General features: G+C 42.5%; 1 protein-coding gene across 1 annotated transcript in view; it reads left to right on the forward strand.

The window, feature by feature from the left end:
- Positions 1-1,596: 1,596 nt before the first annotated feature.
- The window catches only part of GRPR (gastrin releasing peptide receptor), a 36,224-nt gene continuing 11,044 nt past the window's right edge, over positions 1,597-26,776 (forward strand). The window contains exons 1-2 of the mRNA XM_060235118.1: positions 1,597-2,139; positions 19,663-20,014. Coding sequence (XP_060091101.1) covers positions 1,721-2,139; positions 19,663-20,014 — 771 coding nt within the window. The 5' untranslated portion in view covers positions 1,597-1,720. The remainder of the gene's footprint in view (positions 2,140-19,662; positions 20,015-26,776) is intronic.

Below are 26,776 nucleotides of genomic sequence, written 5' to 3' on the forward strand. Positions count from 1 at the left end.
TGTGGGGGAAAGGCACCCCCCCTCCCGCCAGATGTCTGGGCAGGGGCGGGGCGAAGTTGGACGTGGCCACCCCTCTGCGCCCTCGGGCGCAGCCATCCCGGACCCAGGACTGGCTGAGGCAGGCAGGACCCAGAGCTGAAGGCCGAGCAGCGCTCAGCCTTCTGAGCCCCCCCCCCTGCCCACTGAGCTGTCGAGGATTGTTAATAGATCCGCCCAGGGTAGCAGCCACGGCGAGCGGAGAAGAGGCCGCCGCGCCGCTGCCGCCTCTCCCGCTCCACTTCTGGGGTGGAAGTGGAGGGGGGAGTGGAGGCGGGCTGGGGGCGTGGGGAGCCGCAAGTCTGGGTTGTAGAAGGGCCCGGATTCGCGGCTCGCCATGCTCCTGGCCTGCCTCACCCTCCCCTGTGCTGCTGCCGCCTCTTGGCTGCTCCTCTGAGATGGGCTCAGCCTGGGCTCATCTCGGAGGAGCAGCTGCGGTGGGAGGGGAGAGGGCAGCAGCGGCGCAATGGCCTCGCCGGCTCCGGGATGCGGCGGCTCGCCATGCTCCCTGGCACCATTTCCACCCCCTCCCCCCGCTTCCGTTTTTTGGGGGAGCGGGGGAAGAGGGTGGAAATCCTGGGGTCCCCCGCCAGGGCGGGAGGGTTGGGAAGCCTAAGTCAGCACCTCACAACTGTGCCACAATTTTCCTATGTAAAGGCTGCTGTGGGAAGGGGGGGAGATGGAGACAGAAGGGCAAATAAAGATAGGTTGGCTATTGGGTGGGAAAGTGAAAAGGAAGCAGGAAAAGAGGAGAGGCTGTGGGGGCTTTCAGGGAAGGGAAATAGGAAATAGTGGAGGAGGTGGAAATAAGACCCCACCCTGAAAGTTCTTTCGGGTTCCTGTTTGTTTTTTTGTGATAAAAGTCTAGTATAGAGAAGCATAACTGGCTTCAGAATGTGGCATTGTGGACCCTTCCATATGTCTTATTTGCAGGACAAAAATCCAAGGGACAGTTTTCCTCTTGCCAAACTTAAGCTAATCATTAAAACAAGCAACCACTTTTCACTTATACAATCAACAAATATTTTAAAAATCATGGCAAAAGTCTCATGAAAAGGTTTAAAGCATATTTCAAAATGTAATTGGTCAGGCAGTGAGTAAAGTGTCCAGTAGGTGGCTGGCATTCTCCAGCTAAAGCCAACACTTCCCTATAACTAACAGCAGCCTTCATTTAAGGAAGCTTGTGTTGTGAGAAGCAGGGAGAGAGCTGACGTCCCAAAGATACTGCTTCTAGGATATGTGTGCTTAAAAGAGCAGCTTTTTACTTTTGCTGAAAACGGAGCTTATTCCAAGTGCAGAAGCTGAAAACTGGAACAAAACTAAAAAAGAGCAGCAACTACTAAAAGTTCTTACAGGATGTAATCTACTTGTTTAATCCCTGAAATCACCAGCGTGTCAAACTTGATACTGGACTATGGACTCCATCTCTCAGTTGGAAAGATCAGTTCTGCAAAGTAAGGGCATCCTTATTCCAAGACCTATTAAATAGGCAAGAGACCAAAGTTTTGGAACTGGACTAATGCTGAAGCTTTCTTGTGTGAATGGACGGGATTTATTTTGTATGTGGCATTTCTATCAGATATTCCAGTTGACAGCCTCCAAGGCGGCACAAAATCAACTGAAGAGAATTGATGTGGGAATTTAAAATCAAGCTGTCATTATCCAGTTACACCAAAAACTGGCAATGGCTTCTGAGGAATGCATTTTACTAGATGTGGAATTGGATGACTTCATTCTTTGTAACAGCTCTGCTATTCAACATGCGAATCTCTCCCTCTTGAATGAAGACTTCTTTTACTATAGATTCTTGTATGCAATTCCAACGATTTATGGGATCATCATTTTGATAGGGCTTGTTGGCAACATAACACTGATAAAAATCTTCTGTACAGTGAAGTCCATGAGGAATGTCCCCAACTTGTTCATTTCCAGTTTGGCCATTGGTGACTTGCTTCTCTTGCTCACCTGTGTTCCTGTGGATGCCAGCAGATACCTGTCTCCTGAGTGGCTGTTTGGTCGGGTTGGATGCAAACTGATCCCTTTCATTCAGCTCACCTCAGTGGGGGTGTCAGTCTTCACACTCATGGCTCTGTCTGCAGACAGGTAAGCATCCCTTGAACTACAGTGTCATTTATATAGACCCAGAACATGGGATATGATGAAAAGCAGTTGCTTCTAAATACTTAGTGTTTTTCCAGTGCTTCATTGTTCTGACAGATTTACAGAGAAGGATAAAGATACTTATCTGGAACTGTTTAAATCAATATCGAAAGCTGTATGTGTGCCATTACAAAATAGCCACTTGCTATAATTTTCACCTTTAGTAGGAGTTATGATATAACTTTCTAATGTTCTTGATTTTGTAAAAAACTGTTAAAATAAACTTTAACAATTCATTTTACTTCTAGAAATTAAAATAAGTCAAAAGAGCCAAAACTTTATTATTCAGGACCTAATAGATCTATTTTTAAATGCATTGACAATACAATCTAAAAACATTGACAATTGCTTTGGAAGCAGGGAGATTTCATTCCATTAAAAATGGTGAAATATAGTTAATCTGCACCCTTTATAAAGAACTGAAGATACAGTTAACAGTTCATTCATTTATCATTCTCCTAACTTTTTTCCTTTCAAATTTACCTGATGAGAGATTCTAGGTAGCCACATGAGATTTATGCAAGAAAAAAATTCATTCTGAAAACATCAGAAAGCTTCAGTACCTGGCTAAAGCTATTTAAAACATTCAGAATATAGGGTATGAACATAAGATATCAGATTTTATGTTTTCTTGGTTTTGCAAAGTTCAGTATCTGTGAATGCCTTTTGTACAGAGGGTTTACACATTTTTCCTATATATACTTGCTGCCTCTAGGGGAAAAAACAAACTACTGAACTTTGTGAATACTGTATTTGCACTAGCAGCAATTCTGTAGTTAACAAGGTCCTTAGACAACAAGAAAAGTAATGGACTAGTAAGAAGTGGGATAATTAGACATAATAGCTGTGAATCATCTCACTGAATTCCATTCTAGAAAAGGAAATAAAAATGTCACAATTTTGCATCATTCCTTTATATACAGCTGATTTCTTTGCCATGCATATTAATTACATTTTTTCAATAATCTGTCATTATAAAACTGGATTCTCTTTAAAACGTTTTTTTAAAAATTATGTCCTTTCTATTATATGTATGTAAGTGCCGTTAAGTTGCAAACAATTTATGGTGACTCAAGCAAGGTGTTTCAAGGCAAGAGAAAGCAGAGCCTTCCTATGTGGTCTTCCATTCAAGTACCAGTGCTTTGTATTAGAATACTAGAATATTCTGTAAACTAGAGTTTATTGTCCAGAACAAATGGGATCAAGAAAAGGATAGGTTGTGAGCTATGATATATCATATGCTAGTAAAAAACCCAACAGTGCGGGGGGAGGGGGGGCGGTTAGGCTGAGCAGTTGTGAACAAGCACTTATACTAAAATGATGTGACATGGCAAAAAAAGGTAGCCACAACTATTTCCTAGAAACTCCTAGAAGCACCAGCCCCAGATGAATGCCAAGGTTATTTGTAAAAGTCAGATAATCACCAGTGCTGCAGTTTCTTGGATGGGGGTTAAAAGTGGCTCAAAACATATACGGACTCATTGACAACAAAAGAAAGAATCACCAGGCCATGAATATGATTTAATGTCTGCTTAGCTTCACTTTGGCAAAGCTGATTCCTCAGGAAAAGTCACAGACAAAGCATGATGGTGACTGGATTCCAACATCTGTAGTCATAACATGCAAGTTGTGCTTGGCTAAAGCTAACATCACTAGCTGAAGATACCTTCTGTACTTACCATTAAAAAAGCGTGTCTGGTCACCAGCATCACATCTTTATGCAATCAATTCTGTGAACTGATTGTGTGCCATCTGAAGAAACACTCTTGGCCACTCTACAGATTATACAGAATGAAGTGATAGAATACCATGCTGCACCAGTTTAGACTACACATTTGAATATACATATAAATCTCCCTGGACATAATAAGACTGTACACCAGGAAGGAGGCTACATAAATCTATTTTCCCTCACTCACTCTGTCCACACTACTTATATTATAAATGGCTATCATTTACAGCTCCCATTTTCTTTTTGGTAAGCCAAGATATCTCAGGTTCTGCAGCTTTTCACCATAAAGCAGATGAATGCCAATAGAGATTTTACTGGGAAGACCCAGGATTAGGATTTTTCCATAGTTTTTTTAAGGCTAAAAGTGTCCACGAAAGAGTCAAGATTCACAGGTCTCAATGGAGGAATGGAGATTAATCTTTTCCTGTGAAACATTAAATTGGGTCCGCATGAATGCAACTTAACCCTGTGTAGGGCTGCCAGCTCCAGGTTGGGAAAGTCCTGGAGATTTGAGAATGGAGCCAGGGGAGGACAGGGACCTCAATGGGGCACACTGCCATACTTTGTTTATGATTTTTTTATCCCTGCCTCCAGGGAGCTCAGGGCTTCATATATGGTTCTGCTCTCCTCTATTTTATCATCACAACAACCCTATGAGGTAGATCAGGCTGAGAGAGAAGCACAACTCAAATTCACCCAGGAAGCTTCATAGCGAGTGCTGATTTGAACACCAGGCATCCCAGTCCTCATCAGGCATTCCACTCAGGCTTAATCCTGAATGTGGCAATACTGCAGTTGGCTGGGGAGGGTCAGTGGTCTGAAGAGCAATTTCTACATCCTTATTCATCCCAGACAGACAACAAGTCATACATTATCAAAGATTTCAGGTTTTCACGGCTGGTAACATCATTAGGGTTTGTAGAATCTTTCGGGATCAAGTGCCGTGTTCTACTGGAGAAAGTTTTCCTTCCAGACGTTTTGTTCTCAGCTGCTCCGGCTGCAACGCCACTGAGGATGTTCTCCGCAGCTGAGAACGAAACATCTGGAAGGAAAACTTTCTCCAGTAGAACACGGCACTTGATCCCGAAAGATTCTACAAACCCTAATGAAGTCATACATTATTACATATTAATATTATTAGGGGAGGCGTAACCTTCCTAAAAAATAAATCAAGTGTATGGTAATACTGTCCAAATGGGAAGTGAATAGGGAAAAAAAAAGAAAGGAGCTGAGGTACCTGTACCCTATTTGATAAATTATCTTGGAGACGAAGTGTCTACAGTGAACTAACTTTCCTCAGACAAATCTAGTGAAAGTTAAGGCAAGATTATGAACCCTTACAAAGAATAGCACTGAAACGTACATGCTTCATCTTTTCTGGATTGCTCTTCTGGGATTCCAAATATTAACTGTTTTATGTCTGATTTTTAAAAAATCTCAAAAAAAAAAAAAAAGAGAGAGCAACAATGAAAGCACAGAGTGTGGCGTGGATACATTACCATAGAAAATGACCTTTCTAACCTGGCGGCTGGCTGTTTCTGAATCTTTTGATCCTTCTCAAATGACCTTTGGGCAAAAAGGGATCAAATCATGACAATGATGGAAAATTTGCTTCTGTGGAAAGAAACACTTAATGTTGAGAATGCACATTTATGTCTCCACAACCCAATAAGTGCAGGGAGAAAGAGCAAAAGGAAGGATAGTTAGTCCCATTCATTTAGGGAAACAAAATTAAGTAAAACATAATGGAAATTAATTAACCTCAAAAGTACAAAAATGAAATTAAACAAATAGTTTGCATTTATTTACCTTTGCATGTGCAGAGCATTCCCTTACTCAAGAAAGAAAGCAGGTAAATCCCAGCCATAGAAGACAGGAATATTGAGTTTGGAAGGAACTAATTGGCTACATCCAGGCTGTTTCCACATGAGGATTTTGCCCCATGTGGCTAGTGAAATGGGCCTGCTTTTGGGGAGACCTTCTTCATGATGTTATGCTCCTTTTGAGCACAGCATGACTCCCGTACTTTTCCGTTTTGAGGTCAGATCAAGACACAAACATACAAGCAACCCCCCCCCCCCCATCTATCTCAAAGAGGAAAATGTAAAGTGGCTATGTGTGGCGTGTCCATGAGAATGTTCAGCCAATTCACAGAGGGAGTGGAAAAAGCTTCACATTTTGCTCCCTTAAACCCTTTAATTGGTTTCCCCCCTCAGCTGAGTTGGGACACTTTGAGCCCTGCACCTCAGCTAGGAAGGGGAAAGGGAGGAGGGCTACCCAACTCTTGTGGCCTTGGAGCTTCTATGCTAGTGCAACGGGTTGCAAAGGGCAGGGACAGCAGAGGAAAGGTGGGACAGCAGCAAGCAGTGCAGGAACAGGGTTTGCACCATAATCCCTACCCACATCCATCCTGTTTGCATTCTGCTCCTGTGGGGAAGTGGCCCTGGATAGCCCTATGGTGTCCTACAGGGCAAAGGGGAGGTATGAGATTGTTTCAGTCAAAGACATTCTGATGGTTACTTTTTGGGAAATAAAACCTGACATAAGCCATTGGTAATGTCCAGAAACCTTCTTTCCCATATTTCTCCCATATCTCAAATATGAGGCCAACAATGCATCAGATATAAAAGGGAGAAAATGAATTTATCTGGCAGATAGCTGGCTAAAATAGGACTCCCTGATAGTTTTGGAAGGGTTAAAGCTGTAGGATACCATTCAGAGCTCCTTGTTCAGGCTATTCAAATGCTGATGTGCACAGTGATCCCCCCTCCCATGGTGTGTTCTATAAACTTAAGCAATAACAATTCCCTGTTCAAGAGGGATGGATCAAGAGTGCCTGAAATCAATCAGCTTCATGCCTCTCAAGACACAATCAATGCAGCCAGAGGCAACAACACAGACCATCTGTTCAGTAGTGGCCATGAGGTACAGTATCAATATTGTGAAGCTGTAAAAGTGTCTACAGGTTTGCTTTTTCAAGCATGTACTGATCTGATGACTTCCTGCATTGCTAACGATTAATTTTCAGAATGCTACAGGGTGCTTTTTAGAGTCTCCATTTCAAAGTTATTGGCCACCAAATCTCTGTGCACATGTCACCTAGATTCTCCACCTGTCCTTGCAACAAATGGGCGACCACACAGCTTGTAAATTATACAGTCCAGTTAGTGAAATGGGCTCAGCAGGCCCTTCACCCTGAGCAATTTACATGAAGCTCACCTCAGAAGCAATGGAAGTTTTCTGTGCAGATGCTCCCTTTAACGGGGAGGGGGGGAGGGGGACACAACCACCCTGAAGTCTTCCAAGTAGGTTCAAGGCTGATCACTTCCTCTTTAAAGTGGAGACTTCTCCACTAATTTTATAGGAAGCTAAACAAAGTTTTAGAGGATCCTTTCCTGGCAATTGTTTCTGAATAGGTCTCATTGTCTTATATAGTGCCTAGTGTACGTGCAGCTAGATATGCATATCTGTGCCATTTGCTTTGCAGAAAAGCACATCCTGTGCTACCTACCACTGTGTCAATACAGTATGGGACTTCATAACAATCACAGGTTCAGTTTGCCCTTCTTCACCCGCCTTGCCTATTTGCAAGCAGTCTCAGTGCAAATGCGTGAAGTTTACTGAATTAGTTTCCCAGTGAGATGTTTGAAGCATAACAGGCTCAGAGCTCTGATGAGCAGTGTGTGTACTTAACTCCCCTTTGGCATTTGTGTCGTTTGTGGATGTAAACTGAAAGAGTGCAGTGGTTGCAATGCGCTAGGAAGGATAAATATTTCAGTTAAGAAATAGTAATGGTCATATATTATTGCCTCTGTTTAGTTGCAGTGGCTTTTGATCTCAGTCATGAATCAGAGTTTTACTGCAGTAGATTAAAATAAGTACTGAATGGCATTGCAACAATAGTCCTGCCTCCATAAAATACAAAGCAGGGAAGAACATGAGCTGAGATAGACTATGTCATATTTTAATCTGGAGCACAATTTCAATTGCTAAGGTTCACTGCCAGAACATGCAAATAATATCAATGCCTATCTTTTGAAAATTTCTTGGTGCAGAAGATCTGTCTCCCCACCCCCAAATCCTTTAATTGATATAGTAAAGGGATTTGCAGAGAATCGTGCACAGGGCTTGAGTTAAGATCTGAATAAGACTGATTTGGACCACTTGGGGTCATGAGCCCAAAACTCTTAGCCTTTTTCTAAAGCAGATTCAAGTTCACTTGACTTCTCTGTTCTTGTAGTTCTACTGCTGTAATGGATCATAGAATCTTAGAATCCAGGGCTTTTTTTGTAGAAAAACAACTGCTGTGTCAATTAGCTTACATAGCTTGGCAGGGGGTTGGACTCATCATTATACTGAACAAGGACTTTCTCATATATTGCTTCTGTTGTGATGTAATCATTGGACTGTACAGTATGCAGACAGCAGCATATTCTTGTCCATTTCTTTTATGGATGTGTGTCTGGTATAGAGAAGAAGTATAGTTCATGGGTCAGATACAAGTATTAGCAGTCCTGGCTTCACCTTTGCTGAAATGTCTTCCGATTTTATAATTTTTATTAATTTTAACTACAAAAAAGAAAAAGCATAAACACAAGTACAGAAACATCAAGAGGGAGGGGGAAATACAGAGTGGGAGATCAGAATCAAAGAAAGCTGCAAATATATCAGTTATATTTTACCTTAAAACCAAATACCTAATCCTTTCTACCTGCAAGTATTGAGTTTTCCCCTTATATTCTACCATCTTCATTTTCCATTGTCCACTTTTTACTAAACTATTACTTAAAATACAAGTCGGAACTATTCTTTTTCAGCAAATACAGATATAAAAAAAAAAAAAATCACCAAGGTCTCAACACAGAACTAACTGGATAAGCTTAACCATATTAAAAATACAAACTGACTTTTATTTTAACAATGTCATCATTTAGATAGGCATAAGAAACAAATAAAAACTTATTATAAATATAAATAAAACTTATTATTATTATTATATATTTCTTTATCCTTCTAACTTACATATTTCAAACGGATAGAGAAAAAGACCAAATTTAAAATAACGTAAAAAGTGGAGAGATAAGAAAGAAAAATGGTAAACAAGGAGCATATTTGTTTATCTATCTCAATATAAGCAATTTCTCCAAACAAACATATTAAAAGCATATCTACCAGATTACAAAATAATTGTGTGTGTGTGTGTCCTTAAAAATTAATCCAAGTTAACTGTTTATTTATCTAAATTTCTTTTCAGAACTTTTCAATCCTTTAGCTCTTATGTCCATATTAATCAGAGAGGAGCAAACCTATTATGTCCCAAAGACCTCGCTCTGCCTTTTAAAATTGCATATCTTGCTGAGAATTCCATATTATCCTGTCACCTACAGGGAGGGAAAACAATTTAAAATCCCTTCTTCCTGAAAGTTTTCCACGTTTTGATTTTTTTTTTATGAAATGTGCATCCTCTCTCCTTAATGCAAGCACCCCTTTCAGTAACGATAGTAGAAATCCCACGCCATTAGATCCTCTCAAAAAAACTTCAAACAGCCTTAACTTCCGTTCTTAATAACTGCGCCCTAAGGTTCCATTTTAGTTTTCTTCTTTTTGTTTCCTGACAGATCTTTTTCCATTTCTAACTCCACAGACATCACCAAGATCTCTTTGTCACTCTGCCTATGTAGATTCAAGTTTTCGCTAGCTTTCAACATAAAAGCTCCCATTTGCTTTTTTATCAACTCTGCTAATAAACAAAGGTCCTGCTTTAGAGAAAATATGATATCTATTGTATCTTTTTTATGAAACATTTCGCTTTGTGATGCCATTTTACTTCACAGGATAACTCACTCTAATAATCAAAGTTGAAAAGTAACTCAGACATCCAGTTAGTCTATCCTTCCAAATCTCCACCAGCTGTATATCTTGATTGTTGCCATTTCAGTTGCACTCCGATGACAAATACCAGTCTCTTTGGAATATATTTCATTTGTTCAGACCAAATTATAACCAAATAATAGTCTCTTTATAACTTATTCAATCATAATCCGGGTCGATTTAAGTATCTATATTCAGTCAAATTCAGATTGTTAATGGTATTCAAAGTTGTTCTTTTTATCTTTTGGAAGCCGGATTCATGGGAAAGTGGGGGAGGGGGATTCACCTCTCTCCCTTGCTTTTAACTGACCCGTTTGTTGTTATGTAAAATGACCCATTAGCCAATGGTATGAAAAGCAAACTTACTTGCAGAATAGAATTGCCGTGTTTGAGGCAGGAAAGCAATGCATCAAAGGCTTGTTAGCAGAAAAGAAAGCAAGCGGTCGGGTGTTCACCTCTTTCTGCCGTAATGGTGATCATGGCTGTGGAGCACTGGAGCACACAAGAAGGACAGGAACAGCCGCTGCTGTATCCCTGTCTCCCTGCAAAAGCCACATGCCGAAAGGAAACCGGTCCAGGGTCTCCCCTAGAGATGCCACAAATATAGGTTTTCCACCCATGTAAAATGCTACTGGGAGCTACTGCGTATGGTACAGTGTCAGGAAAAAGTAATATCTTATTTCATTATGTACTCAGATATAGTCATACATTGGAATGTGTGCTAGCAGACCCTATAACCTGAATAAATTGTAAAGGTAAATTCCATTAATTGGCACCAACAATTTAGCTGCTCCTTGAATACACATATATCAAAGATGTAGGCAGCCATCATACACTTTGAGGGCAAATAGGCTTGCCAGTCCCCAGGTCCCAGGGGGGATCTCCTGATTTGGCAGGCTGTTTTCTGCCCCCAGCCAGCTGGCTGGCAGGGGAAAGCCCCACCACCACAGTCTCCATGTGCCTTCAAACCTTGGAAGGCTTAAGAAGATGCTGAGAACAGTTTGCTCTTCGGAAATGTGTGTGCCTTTAAATCTTCAGCTAGGCTGAATGGGGGCAGGGGGAGCCTGCAAAACGACATGGGAAGGAGGAAGGGAAGCAGCCTAATCCCTCCGTTTCTTGTTTACAGAGTAAATTGGTGAGTAAATTGCCCCAGTGAGACCACAAAATGTGTGCTTCCAAACTGCATTTATTTTGCCTGCTTTGTGTGTGTGTGTGTGTGTGTGTGTGTGTGTAAAAGAGAGAGAGAGTGGAAGTGCTGTCAGCTGCTGGGGAAATGTATTCAGGGGAACTGCACTGCTGTATTTTTTATTAATTTATTTTAGGGAATGGGAAAGTCTCCTGGCCTCACCCCCAAAGTCCCCAGGTATTTTGTGAATTAGACTTGACAACCCTAAGGGCAAATATTTTAAACATTTGTGTATGAAACAGGGGACAGCATCAAAAAGGGTGGGCTTGTATTCTGATTGTACCAGGGCACACTTATCAGAGATTTTACATGAACAAATGGAGAGGCAAGGACACTAGAAATGGTGTGCAGTGTTAGTTATGGATAAGCAACTGGGAAAATCCCATCCTCAAAATAAGTGTAGTTGTACAAGACAGATGAGCTCTCAATTTTTAGTTGAGTGGGTTCCTGCTCTGGGCTGCAGTTCTGAGGCCATGTTCTACAGAATCCTATTCAACTCAATCGGACTTACTTCTGAGCATATACACTTGGGATTGCTCAGCTAGCCCTGGACCTCAGCAGTCTTCTACAGTGGTGGTGGGTGGGAAAGAACCATACTGTTGACTTATGGCAACCACTCTAAGGTTTTCAAGGCAAGAGATTAACAGAAGCTGTTTGCCATTGCCAGTCTCTACATATCACCCTTGGAATTCCTTGATGGTCTCCCAGCCAAATACCAACCAGGGCAACCCTGCTTAGTTTCCAAGATCTGATGAGATCAGACTGTTCTGGGCCATCCAGGTCAGGGTATCTTATTCAATACTATAAAGCCATTCTCTTGACTGTTGAAGCTCAAGATTAGATGAGCAAGCGGAAAATGATATTTTTGATTACTTTACTTGTATGCTATACAGGTGAGTTAAGAAGGATGCATATATGCCTTCCAGAATGCCATAAACTGTTAGGCGCCTTCAAAATGCACTTTGTGAGTATTTACTTAGGGCTGTTAGGTCCTGCAATTAGTCTCTATGAGTTGAGATAAAAGAAACGAATAGAACCTTCTGTGGGTTGTATCTAATTAAGCATCTTTGCAGATTGAATTATTTTCTCCCACAGCGTATGACTTTCTCTCTTCACACTGTACTTCAAAATGGTGTTCCTGGGGCCCTTTGTCTCCCTGAATCATTCTTTAGGGAGGTATTTGGGGATGCAGTGAAATGAGGAAGTGAAAAAGTTTCACTTCATGGGCCGAAATCCTTCCACCCACAGAAATATCCAGTTGAATCCCAACCTTTGTATATGTGTCATGTGATCATTTTCCATTGCAGGCTAATTACAATTCCTTAAGGAGATGACCCTACTTTGCAGGAATTATTAGTAAGACAAATGAATAATATGAATCAATTTTGTTTTAAAATTTTGTTGCCTCGTATGTTTAGCTGTTCCCTACAATTTATAGCATTTGTAGGGCAATGAGCATGGAAAGAATTCTTGAATATACAAACATTTTTTCTGTATATCTGGGGAGTCTATAGATGGTCCTGTTTCCCTCTTGTGATGATTGTGATGGGTCCACCAAGCTCTGTATTAGAAGTGAGACTAGTTACTTAAGCTTAAATACTGTGCTGTGCTAAAATTTAAAGGGCGGGGGGGGGGGAGATCTGGAGTATGTTATTTTATTTTTGTTTTTTTCAATATTAATATTATAATATTAATAATATTTAATAATATTTGGGTTTTAGTAATATTAGAAGAAGTGAGACTTAAGATTAAACACTGCACTGTGTTGAAATCTGAAAAGGGGAGAGATTCGAAGTTTGCTTTTATTTTTGGTTTTAACTTGAAAATGTTTTTAACTATTATTGTAAACCTCCTTGAGCCACAAGGAAAGGCAGGATGTAAGAATAAGAATAAAGGATGAAGCAGTTGGTCACATGGTCAGTGCTTGCTGTAAAATTGCTCAAACTGACTATAAAGAATGCCATGATAGAGTCACAGCTATGTTGCACTGGAATCTTTGCAAAAAGTATGGTTTATCTTCAGCCAGAAATTCATGAGAGCACAAACCAGACAAGATCATGGAGAATGATGATTCTTTGGGACTTCTGACTACAAACAGATAAACTTGGAGTGCGCACTTTTTTTAACTGGTATTTTTTCAGTTGAAATATCCTAGATCCCAACACTGGTATGGTATTTGGACCTGACATTTTTTTTTAAAATCCAGATTCCCCACCCCCCACAAGCTTTTCCTGTTTGTAGTCAGAAGAAGAATACCACTTTTTTTTTTTAAAAAAAAAATCAGATTGAAACTGGGGCCTGCTTGCATTCTCCTTCAGCCCATTTTCTATGAAGGTGCAAACCAAAGAAAAGGGGTGGGGAGTCTTCCATTAGAAGCAATGGGAAATAATAATGAAACAGAATTATAAAAGTGAAACAATAACAAAAGAAACAAAGCCATACAAAACCACTCAATAATGAAAAAGTCCCTTTTTAAATTAACAACAAAAATGAAACAAATGAAATAAACTCCTATACACACATTTTTTTTCTGCCACAAGCTGATGGTTTTCAAACCTCCTCCCACCCCCGCAATGTGTGTCTGGTCCTATGAATTGTTCAACATGCTTATATAATCCATGCCAGGTATTTCACCTTGATATTAATAACTGCAATTGCAACATTTGTTTGGTATGTCTATTGTGAAGGCCTCTTACGCCTTTTGAAAGCTCACTGAGAGAGAGTCGGTTTTCCTTTAAAGGACTGATAATGCTACTATATGGGTGATAACTAGGCTTCCCAATCCCCAGGTCCCAGAAGCGGATCCCCCGGTTTTACAGTCTTCCCCCCTCCCCCAGCCAGCTGGCTGGTGGGGGAAGCCCCACCCCCACAGCCATCATGCACCTCCATGAATGATTCCCATAGAGAATGATGGGGAATTGATCTGTTGGTATCAGGGGCTCTGGGGGGGGGGCTGTTTTTTGAGATAGAGGCACCAAATTTTCAGCATAGCATCTAGTGCCTCTCTCCAAAATACCTCCCAAGTTTCAAAAAAATTGGACCACGGGGTCCAATTCTATGAACCTCAAAAGAAGGTGCCCTTATCCTTCATTATTTCCTATGGAAGGAAGGCATTTAAAAAGATGTGCAGTCCCTTTAAATGTGATGGCCAGAACTCCCTTGAAGTTCAATTATGCTTGTCACACCCTTGCTCTTGGCACCACCTCCAATGTCTCCTGGCTCCACCCTCAAAGTCTCCTGGCTCCACCCCCAAAGTTCCCAGATATTTCTTGAATTGGACTTGGCAACCCTAGTGATAACAGAAGGGTATTGGGGGGGTAGATGGGAGGCATCCCAAATCGGGAGGGCTCAAAAAGAGCTGACCTGAAGTCTCCACACACTCCCCCGCAAGCCGTCCCCATCCCATCCATGGGGTGACATGGGCATGTTCAGACAGCTGTTGCATACCATTCCTGTCACTCAGCTTCCACATACATTTTCAGTAGTCATATGCATGCATGTGCATATGCAACTTGGGGCGGCTTGGCAGTTTCATACTACCAAGGCACCTTGCTTGCGCCCTTCCGCTTCCAGACTCCAAGGAGGTGACTGGTGTGTGGCTCAAAAATTTGCTACTACTTTGGAAGTGGTAGCTTTTTGAGTTGCACTGTGGATGCTGGAGGACAGGGTGAGTACAGGATGTGGACGGGTGGCAGATCTTTATCTGTGGAAGGATTTTTTGGGTCTATTTCAGAGCTGTCTCTGAGTTGGCCCAAAGTGCCAGTCTGTAATCATCCTATGACTACTAGCTGCAGTTGGAGAAGCCTAGCACCTTTTCTTATCAAACCCAGATTGATTGTGGCTGCAATCTCACAGAGCAGCAGTGGCAAAAAGTTTGGAATTCTTATGTGTATAAAAGTAAAGTGATCAATAAATGCAGCCAATACTTTAAACCTGTAACACAGTGCTATCTGACTTCAGCCAGGCTTGCACATACTCATCATTCAAACAAACAAATGCTATATGGCATTCATACTAACTACTTTTATTGTTGGTGGTCATGTGCTTACATTCAAGCCTTTGGTCATCAAGTTGAGGATCATATCTTTGTGATCACAGGGCATAGATTACAGCATCGACCAGTGGTGTTATTATTTAATATAGGGTTAGGGCTTGGTATACCATGGTCTACATTGAGTCTTGTAGAATTCTTGTTAGCAGCAGCTAGCATGGCTATATCTTGATGGAAGGCTAAGCATCCACCCACAATTACCTTGTGGTTCAATAAACTATGGAATATTTCTATGAAGATAGTTTATCATAGCAACAGTTGTATAAACTCTTGGGAGGACCATACAGGTTTTGTAGAAATATGGTGGCTGTACCTAAACTATATGGTCTCTAAAGGGAAACTGCCAAATACCTCCTTGCTGGTAGGTGTATTTCTATAGATACAAAAGATAAGCTGTCTTGGTGATGACTCATCTATCCTCCCATTTACTGAATTGCATGTATTCAGCCCCTCAGTTGAATATAATGACATAGAGTCCACCCACCCACCCCCCAAAAAGCAGTTATTTTCTCTGGGATGGGGAGAGAGATCAGTTGTCTGGAGTTCAATTGTGATCCCAGGATATCTTCAGGCTCCACCTGCAGTTTGGCTACCCTAGGCCTGGCAGCATTCTCTGGGTGACTTGTTGCTACCTGACTGGCATGACTTAACTAGGCCTGGCTATTTGCTCCTGTTCAGCAGCCGCCCCCCTATGATAGCCAGTGTGACTTAGCAGTTGCCAATTTCCGGTCAGCAAATTCCTGGAGATTTGAGGAATGGAACCTGGAGAGGGTGGATTTGAGGAGGGGTGGGACCTCAGACAAGTGCAATTTCATAGACTCCACCCTCAAAACCAGCCATTTCCTCCTGGAGAAGTACTGCTGTCAATCTCCAGGTGAGGACTGGAGATAATTCAAAATTACAACTGCTCTCCAAATGGCAGAGGTCAGCTCTCCTTGAGATGGGGGTGGGTGGGAGATGAATGCCTTCACTTGGGCAGGTGGGAAGACAGCAAGGCTGAGGGGGCACTAACCCAGAGTCTCTTTCTAGAGCCCGTTGTATTTTTCTGCACAATGGGCCTTATTCCTTGTGTGTGTGTGTGTGTCTGTTGTCAAGCCCAACATCTGTATATCATTTATTGCCTGTGCTTAGGCTACTAAGTTCTTGGTGTGGAGGGAGGAACTGCATGTGGAGACTGGTGTGAGAGAAATCCACACGGGGTTGGCTTTCAAGTTTTCACGTTGGCTCCATTGAACCTTGGGGATGATTGTGGAAGCGGCACACATGGTAACTGGCTTAAACATTTTATATGTTTACAGTTTTATGTTTTATGTTTACAGTTTTCATTTTCTTTTTGCATGTGTGTTGTATGATGACTTTAACAGCTGTCTACAGGGAAGCTTATTCGCTTCATCCAAGACTTCACTTGGAGGGGCAAGGGAGGACAAGCTGGTCTCCTCCTTCTGAGGAAAATAGTTGGATTGGTACATCAGCGCTGTGGGGTCTGGACCTAGTGGCAAAGGAGAGAGGTTGCTCACAGCCTGTTTCTTTAGCTGTTGTCTTTGGGTCTTTGAAGTGAGAGATGCCATGGCCCTAAAGAAGCAGCATATATATTTTCTGAACAAGTTAATAGTTGTATGGTTGTGTATTGACTGATAAGGGAGTGTATACTGGATAGAATCACTGGATAGAGTGACATCATGAAAGTGCCGTGCCATCACGGTGCCTTGATACATTAAACCTTAGAGTGTGCACTGTTGTGCCAAAGTTAAGCACTTGAAAGTCTCACTGATTTCATTTGGAGACAATTAAGCATCTATCCCACACTGGGATTATCATGATTTAGAATAATCTACCTTTGTTTGCATCAGGGCAAATATTATGATGAAATAGCAGCCTTCTAGAGGAAAGACAGATGAAGTTATGGTTCAAGAATGTTATCTTCAGGATTTATTTAGTGAAGTCTATTCCACATAAGTGTCTTCTGATACCACAGATTAGTTTTGACATAAATAAGCCATTTAAAAATTTTATAGCAAATACAATTTATGACATATTTTACTATGAAATAGCAGGTTACTTAATGAACAGAGCTGATAACATCAGGTGTTCACAGCAGTACTGCCAGAAAATGACCTTTGCTGGAGCTTTTTATCTTTTATTAACAACCAGGAAAATGTCAACAACTCAGCACCTTATCAGATCATACCATACACTGTGAAGACAGGAATTCCAAAACATATGGAATGCAAGAAGTGCTTTTTAAGTGGAAAAAACTGACACAGATCAGTAGAAGTCAGGCATATTTAGGACTTGAGTCCAGTTTATAACTAATTGAGAAGAGCCAGAATCACAAGTTGAAAAGTGATCCAAACCATGTTCTTGGTGATGAAACGTGCAGTCAAGTTGCAGCTGATTTATAGTAACCCCATTTGATTTTCAAGCCCAGAGATATTCAGTTGTGATTTGCCATTACTTGCCTTTGCATAGCAACCCTCAACTTGCATGATGGTCTTCCATCCAGGGCCAGCCCTAGACTGTCTGGCACCATAGGCAAGGCTAACTTCTGGTGCCCCCCCCCCACTAATAACATCACCGAGTCACATGAGGAGAACCCAATTCAGCGCTCCCAGAAGGCTGGTGCCCTAGGCAATTGCCTAGTTTGCCTAGTGGAAGGGCTGGCCCTGCTCCCATCCAAGTACTAACCAGGGCAGACCCTGCTTAACTTCCAAGAGCTAATAAGATAGGGCCAGCCTATCCCATTCAGTTATGGCCCAAACAATATTAGTTTCATGTTTATTAGTAATTTCATAATATATTTGTTGCTATTAGGCTAATTTCACTCTGTATGATATTTTTTATAATTGCTATTGGATTTTTTTTTAATAAATTAGGGCTCAGAAGTCCAGTTTTAAAAAACAACACATATTTAATTCCCAAGTATGGAACACTGAGTTACAGAGCTGAGTTACAGCTGATTATCTAAAAGAACTTTTAGATAACACTTAGAAGCACACTTCCTCAGATAAATTGAAATGGAAGTTCATATATATAGACAGATGCCTCTACAGAAAGTGTGCATGCATACGAAAACTCACGCCTTGAATAAAACTTGGTTGGTCTTAAGATGTCACTGGACTCTAACTTTGTTCTACTGCTTCAGATCAGCATGGCTGCCCACCTGGATCTAATATTCTCCTGTTTATAGCTTTTTGTTTGATCTCTTCAAACTTTGTTAGGTAAGTGTGTGGGGGGGGTGGCGGGGAATGATGGACACTAAACTGTTCAAACAAAGCTGAATCCACACATTTTTGGGGATATGTGGATAACCTTAAAAATAGTACCCTTAGGTGAAAATCTTCACTGCTTATCCCATGATGTGACATAAACAGTGTTCATATTTTCCTTCTCCTTAGCAGAACTACCAAAGACATGAACCAGGAAGGGGTAATAACACGCACCACAATTATGCCATATTGCAGGACAAGTGAAGTATGTTCACTTGCAGGACAAGTGAAGTATGTTCTCCTTCAATGATCCATCACAAGTAAAGAAAGAGCTCAGTAAAGGGATGCTGTGTTTTGGTAGAATCTCCAAGTCTGCTGTGATGTGAAGTTTCAACAATACCCTCATGCAAAATATTGCAATGTTTTAATATATCAGAATTAACAAAATTCATAATGTAGTGTGATCCCTTTGTTACAGTGTGAAGCAATTGAATATTTGTCTAGTAATCTTATTGCTGAAAAGACAGGCATGGGCTTTAAAAATAATTTCTGTGGGGTATTAAGATCCAGGTGGATAGGCATATTGGTCTGAAACAGTAGAACAAAGTTAGAGTCCAGTGGCACCTTTAAGACCAACAAAGTTTTATTCAAGATATGAGCTCTTGTGTGCACACAATGAAATGGAATTTACCAGTCCATATATATAAGGCAGATGCTGAACAGCAAATTAGCATACAACATAAAGTTCTTCTTTATTTGGCACAGTTGGTGCATCTGTGCAGAACTAAGTATGCTAATCAAGGCATACTTAAGAGTCCAAGATGTAATTGACCCCACACTTTCTGAAATGTCCATATCCTGGGACAGAATCCAGCACAGTCATGTGACCCTCTGAGAAAACAACCCAGCAGATAAACATAAAGATCTCCATAACAAATCTTATCTCTCTTTTTAAAAAATAAAAACCAACCTAGTAATAGTTTAGACATCTATGTCCCCAATGTAGTAGGCCAGTCAGATTACTATGAGTCATTATTGACAATAGGCACTAGATTTTGGTAATCTCCACTAATTATCAGTAGTTTTTATCACATAAGTTACATGTTTTCTCTCTCAGAGGGAATGCATGTTCTCCTTCAATGACCCAGTTATTATATATTTGGAGGAAACTGAGTAAGAAAAAAATGACAAAGCATTTGGTCAACAGTTTCATCTATCAATTAAGACTCTTGAGATAAAGTGCCTCCCACAAGAAATCTAGACCTTTTAAATCAAGTAATTATAACTAACAGAAGGCAAGGAAGGAAGGAGCATTCATGACCAAACTTCTTTTTCACAGAAAGAGACAATAGTCAAGTGGGATTTGTTCTAATAAATCTATCCATATGGTTAGTAACAGCATTATTTATCTTGTCTTTAGGTATAAAGCCATAGTGAGACCAATGGACATCCAAGCCTCTCATGCTCTACTGAAGATTTGTTTGAAAGCTGTCATGATCTGGATTTTATCCATGCTGCTGGCAATTCCTGAAGCTGTGTTTTCAGACTTGCGCCCTTTCTATGATAAGGGCACTAATAAAACATTCATTAGTTGTACACCTTACCCGCTTACCAATGAGCTGCATCCAAAAATTCAGTCAATGGCTTCCTTTATGATATTTTATGTCATTCCTCTTTCTGTTATTTCAGTTTACTATTATTTCATTGCTAAAAATCTGATACGGAGTGCTTACAACCTACCAGTGGAAGGAAATGTACATGTTAGAAAACAGGTATGTCTTACGTTTTTTAAAAAAGTAGTAACTGTCATGTTGAGGATAATGACATGATTTGTATGCTGCAGTTACAGTTCCATCCTAAGCAGAAATGGACCTTTCTAAGTCCTGCTTTGTGTTGCTAGAAACCCAGGCTAATTCTCCGAGTGGAGTTCTGAACCTGTTTTCAAAAAAGAAATTATTCCAAAAATAAAAAATGATCTTCCTTTATCAAACTTCATTACAAGTCAATGGAAATGTTTTAAAGGGTTCCATAAATGTAGAAAAAAATGCATTTGAGCTGTTTCTCCAACTAGTTTAAGGCCAATCCCCCAGTCATTTTGTAGCTTATCTTTAAAAGTTGTCTGGCTCTAATGAAATTTTGGAGATCACAGACAGCTTCTGGGTGGGAAGTACCAGTTAACTGCACAAATATATTAAAATGAAAGTATGATCCCACAGTTATTCATCAATGTAACATTTCTGGCCATGATCTTATAAGCAGAACCTTTGATTTTTGTCAGGCTGATGGACTCATGTCACAAAAATTAGTGCAGTGGAGAAAATGGTAGCAGACTGATAAAAATATCTCTGCTTCAAGTTCAGTTCTCAAGTGTGTTTTTTTTAAGTAGCATTGTTTCATTTCATAGCTCCAGTTATTTTGGTTTAGTAGGCTTGGTTAGCAATATGAAATGCAGGCTGCTGTATGAAAGGCTACATGCATAAGCCATCTCTGACCTTATTATGACAATGAATGCAAATTTAATTGCAAGTCTTTCACCCATAACTACTGTTGTAAAGTGAGTTCAGCCAGCTCTTTATTAAGAAGAAACAGTCACAAGAACAATAGGCAACAACAAGGAACTATATGCAGTTTGAGCAGGCCAAAGTACACCCAGTAGGCAAGCACCCACCAATCTTTTAATTGCATTTTCTGGTGAAATGCCCTACACCCTGAATGGCTGGTTCCAAGTATCAGACCCAGAGGCAAGGAACAGACAAGTAAAATTCAAGAACTTTATTCCAGCATCATAGGCAGGTACAGATGTTGTCGAAACTGGCTCTTTCGCCAGTTCCCCGCTCTTATAATCCCTTGTCTTGACCGTTACAATTCAAGCCAAGCGCACCAAGCTACAGCAGGGATTTTGCGTGGGTTCCCTCCTACTCTATCATCACCCCAGGTGCCTGTTATCTACCCCCTCGACCACATCTCCACCAGCTCCCTTGACCTTGGTTGCATAGTAACGTGCAAGTTCCCAGATATGCCACCCTCCCTCTAGATAAGCAGTGAGGATGCTTCAAAGCAATCAGCCAGCATAGCAAGCACAAACGTTAGCATTGTATAACTGTTAGCCATTTGGATACATATGGCAAGAGGAACAAAATAGAGTGCCTCTTGACATGCTGCCCTCCCTAAGATCCCCTTCCCCCAGGCTTGTCGGGATGTTTGTTGTTGCAAAAGTCCTTGATCAAAGCCTTGCAGTTCATATCTGTGGCTTTGACCCATTCTGCTTGACTCAGCGGAAAATGAGTCCATTTGATAAGGTAAAAGAGTTCACCATGTTTGAACTTGGCGTCAAGGATTTCCTGCACCTCATGATGAATCTGACCACAAACCAGGGCCAGGGGCGGTGGTTCCGTCTGGGGGTGCCATGACGAGGGTCCAGCATCCTTCTTCAGATAACTGGTGTGGAAACAAGGGTGCACATGTTTAAGATTTTTTGAGTTCTACAGTCACTTTATTTATAATCCTATTAATTGGAAAAGGCCCCAAATACTTCATTCCAAGTTTTTTACAGTTTTTGGCGTTAGGTAAATGCTTAGTTGAAATGTATACTTTATCCCCAACCGCCAAGTCCCACAGTTCAGAGTGTTTCTTGTCATATTTGGCTTTATAGGCCTCTTGCGCCCTCTGGAGTTGTTGCTTGATAACTGTCCATCCCCTCGCTATCCCTTTCCACCATTCTGCGAAGTCTACCAGAGATGATGGGGGGGGGGCGAGCTCGGGGAAAGGTTTGCCTTCGTAGCCATGCACTGCTTGGAATGGGCTTATTTTGGTGGCACTATGCACGCTATTATTGTAAGCATATACCGCAAAAGGCAACAGAGCCACCCAATTGTCCTGCTGAAAGGATGTGTAACAACATAAACATTGCTCCAGCACCACGTTGGTGCGTTCCGTTTGTCCGTCTGTTTGAGGGTAGTAAGCAAAGCTGATTCCTTGCTCCATTCCAGCCAATTCGCACAGGTCTGACCAGAATTTGGTGACAAATTGTGGTCCGCGGTTGGAAATCACCTTGCTGGGGAAGGCATGCAGCCAAAAGTTGTGCTGGATAAACATTTGGACTAACTGCTTGGCCATGGGTAGTTGTTTACAGGGTATGAAGTGGGCTTGCTTGGAAAATGTGTCTACCACCACCCAGACTATGGTTTCCCCCATAGACAGGGGAAGGTCAGTTATAAAGTCCATTGATATACATTTCCAGGGGCGCGAGGCAGGGGGGAGGGGTTGTAGGTGCCCGGTGGGAAGACCCGACCTCTTCTTTGCCATGATGCAAGTAGGGCACCCCGTCATGTATTCCCCAACACCAACATTGCCTTTGGACTAAATGTACTGTTTTGACGAACCCAAAGTCCCCCCCCCTCAGCTTGGAGTCATGCGACCTCTGAATCACTTGTTTGTGTAAGAAAGGCGGTATGTAGACTTTCTCCCCCTTCTACCAAAGCCCATCTTCTGATTTCTCTAATTGGAGTCCCCCTCCTGGTGGATTATCCAATGCAGCTTGTTTTAGTTCCATTAGGAATTCCTCCAGGGACTCAGTGCCCTTCCTGCTCTCCGCATGCGTGGTCACTAAGGCACTTAGTTGGGAGGGCGTGAATAGCGAGTCTACAACTTCCTCTCTCTTGCTGTCATGTTGAGGGAGGCGGGACAGCGTGTTGGCTAGGAAGTTCAGTTTCCCCGGGATGTGGCCCAACTTAAAATTAAATAGCCGGAACAAGCCCGCCCACCTCACTTGTTTGTTGTTGAAGTTACGGGTGGCAATAAGAGTGGCTAGGTTTTTGTGGTCTGTTCACAGCTCAAAAGGTTCCCTTGCCCCCTCTAGATAGTACCTCCATTTTTCTAGGGCGAGTTTAATGGCGGAGGCTTCTTTGTCCCATACAGACCAATTGCGTTCAGCTGGGCTAAATTTCTGGGACAAGTATGCGCAGGGGTGCAATTGGCCGTTCGACCCTTCCTGGAGCAATACGACTGCGTGAGTGATGTTGCTTGCATTACATTGAACCATGAATCTCTCAGGGTGTATTCGGCAGGGTTCAGATGTAAACCATGCCTTCAGTTCATCAAATGCTTTTTGGCACTCCCCTGTCCACTGGAGGGTGGAACTACCTTTTAGGGCTTGCGGTCCCTTCCCTTTTGTTTTTAACAGTTCGGTGAGGGGTAGGGTAACTTCAGCAAAGTTATTGATGAACCCCCTGTAAAAACTGGCAACCCCAGGAAGCTCTGGAGCTGTTTGCAGGTGCGGGGAGGCTCCCAGTCGATCACTGCTTGTACCTTGATAGGGTCCATCCCCAAACCCCACGTGGATATGCAATACCCCAGGAAAGCGATTTCGTTTTATGGAATTTGCACTTGGACAGTTTGGCAATTAGTGCTCATATAAGGTCTGGAGTACTTCTCTCACCAACTGGACATGTAAGTGTAGGTTCTGGGAGTATATTAACACATCATCCAGGTAGCAAACCACACCCTTACAAAGGTACTTGTGCAACACTTAATTGATTAAGTTCATAAATACCCCCGAAGCCCCCTTGAGTCCGAACAGCATGACCAAGTATTCATATTGTCTGAGCAGGGTGCTATATGCTGTTTTCCACTCTTCCCCCTCCTTGATGCGCACTCGGAAGTACGCATCCTGGAGATCGAGCTTGGTAAAAATTTTCCCTTGAGACACCTCCCCCAAGAGGTCCTGAATGAGCAGGAGAGTGTATGCATTACTTATACAAATCTTATTCAACCTGCAAAAATCAATACAAAGTCATAAACTGCCATCCTTTTTTTCTTTCTGAAGAGTACGGGGGCAGCATGGGGGGGGGGACTTGGTAGGTCGTATGAAACCCCTGTGTAGGTTCAGCTCAAGAAACTTTTGTAGTTCCTCTGGCTCCCCTCGGCTCATTGAGTACAGTTTGGCTTTGGGCAGTGGCTCCCCCTCTACCAGCTCAATGGCACAGTCCATATCTCAGTGCGGGGATAGCTCATCCACCTCTTGGGCATTGAACACCTTATGTAGATCTTGGTATTCAGGGAGTAGGGTGGGTGCCTCGACTTTGGTAACACATAACTTTTCCAGTTGGGGGGGATGTGGGCCCCACTTTTTGTCCCAACAGTGACTTTTGCACACTGGGTCTAGGAAGTATATTGCATTCCCGCTCCATTGGACTAGTGGGTCAGGATCGGCCAGTCACTCTAGACTTTGGACGGCTTCGAACTTGGCGGCTGGGGCTATGATGAAGGTGTGGGACTCCCAGTGCTCTCCCATCCCTAGGGCACACACTTCTGTCCCGGTACTACATGGTTCCCCCTTCATCAGACTCCCGTCCATCTGCTCAAATACATAAGATTCCTTAAGGAGCACAGTTTTCAGTCCTAACGCCTCTACTAAACTGGGCGATAATAAGTCTTTTGAGCACCCCAAGTCCAGTAGGGCCCTGATGCAGGAAAACCGTTTTGTAATTGGGTTCACTAGGGTTATGGGCACATAATACAAAGTCCCGAATAATCTCACCCTTAGCGGCACAGCCATGGCTTGGACCTGCTGTAGCGCACTTCTCACAGCAGGTCATTGTCATTTCCCGTCAGCTGGCCCTCTCCATCCTCCCCCTTGGACTCTTCCAGAATCGGTTACATTATTTGATCCTGGCCCCTTCATCCCATTGGTAGACCTTTGAATTCAGCACCATCACACACCAACCCTGCGCCCTGTTTCAGGTCTTGTAGGGCCAATATGGTTTTGGTCTCTTGCAGGGGGTCCTCGAAGTGGTAGAGTAGAGCCCTCAGGAGGCCTGTGGCCGAGTTTAGGGCTGGGGATCGACTTTTGAACAGGGTGACATACCACTGGGTGGCTGCCCCGTGGAGGTAGCTCCTGATGTAAGCCACCCGTGACTGCTCCATCGGAAAGCTGCATGCCCACATGCTGAGATGGCCCTGCACTGACACAATGAAGTAGGCAAGGTCTGTGGGATCCCCATTGAACTTCGCCTCACTCACTCGAGGCCTGCCTGGCATCGGGGCAGGTTCCTCCCATCTAGGTTGGGGCTGGGGGGCCAGTTCGCCCCCTGCGGGCAGCTCTCCTCCTGCTGGTGGCTCTCCTCCCACAGGGGCCCCTGGCTGGTCATCCTCCCACTTGTGGGGGCACAGCCATGACCCGCTCCACCACCATCTATAACTGCCGGGCAAGGTTGCACATCTCTTGGATTAAGAAGACATGCATGGCCTGCATCTCCTCGCGTAGTTGGCTGCTCTGGCTGGCAAGAGCTTCTTGCACCCACTCGTTAGCGCCATTCCCCATGCCGCTCGCACAGGGGTAGTCCCCTCCACTTTCATCCATGGAACCCCACTCTCTCTTCCTTCAGGCTTTGGTTCCTCCTCATTGGGCGTAGTGGTTAAAGTTGTCCCCATACCTTGCTCCTGTTCACCAGCCATCGTAGTCTGGGTTCATGCCACTCAGGGATGGGTAGAGTTCCGACAAAATGTCAGACCCAGAGGCAAGGAACAGACAAGTAAAATTCAAGATCTTTATTCCAGCATCATAGGCAGGTACAGGCATTGTCAGAACTGGCTCTTCCACCAGTTCCCCGCTCTTATAACCCCTTGTCTTGACCGTTACAAATCAAGCCAAGCGTGCGAAGCTGCAGCGGGGATTTTGCGTGGGTTCCCTCCTACTCTATCATCATCCCAGGTGCCTGTTATCTATCCCCTCGGCCACATCTCCACCGGCTCCTTTGACCTTGGTTGCAAGTTCCCAGACATGCCACTCTCCCTCTAGATAAGCAGTGAGGATGCTTCAAAGCAATTAGCCAGCATAGGAAGCACAAGCATTAGCATTGTATAACTGTTAGCCATTTGGATACATGTGGCAAGAGGAACAAAATGGAGTCACTCTTGACACCAAGTGAATGACCACTCAGAATGTAGGCATCAGGATCCTGGTTAGCAATAGGTGCCTAACTTAAGTTCAGACAACACATAACACCTACAAAAAGCAAAAGTTAGAGTAGTAGAATCAAAACGTTGTACTTAATAACTCCAGGATGACTCTCAAAAGTCATTCTTAACCTTTAATTCATTACCTTTAATTTATAATATATACAACATTACTGAATGTTCCCCAAGCCACAAATTAAAAAATTAGGACATAAAAAAACAACCCAGATAAGACTTTATTTATATAGCTATATTTATGATATATGTATACAATACAGATCTTAGGCAAACATCCAATCAGATCCTTGTGCCTGATGACATTCAATCAACTCTTTGTTATGTTTCATTCTAGTTTGCTTGGTTCCACTTTTCATGGTTCTTGGCAGAAAGCTATGGCCTGGGATTTTGTCCTCCCAGTATTGGGCAGCATACAACAACTCTCCTTTGCTGTTGGAAGCCAATAGTGGGGAGAAGGCACTGCCTAAACCTCTTATTTCCTACCACCACCACCACCACACAAAAAAAGTTCTGAATGGCTCCCCCAGATTTGTAAATCATTAGGAATAACTATTACATTC

Source organism: Heteronotia binoei, chromosome 3 (genome assembly GCF_032191835.1).
Source record: "Heteronotia binoei isolate CCM8104 ecotype False Entrance Well chromosome 3, APGP_CSIRO_Hbin_v1, whole genome shotgun sequence".
NCBI classification, from domain to species: domain Eukaryota; kingdom Metazoa; phylum Chordata; class Lepidosauria; order Squamata; family Gekkonidae; genus Heteronotia; species Heteronotia binoei.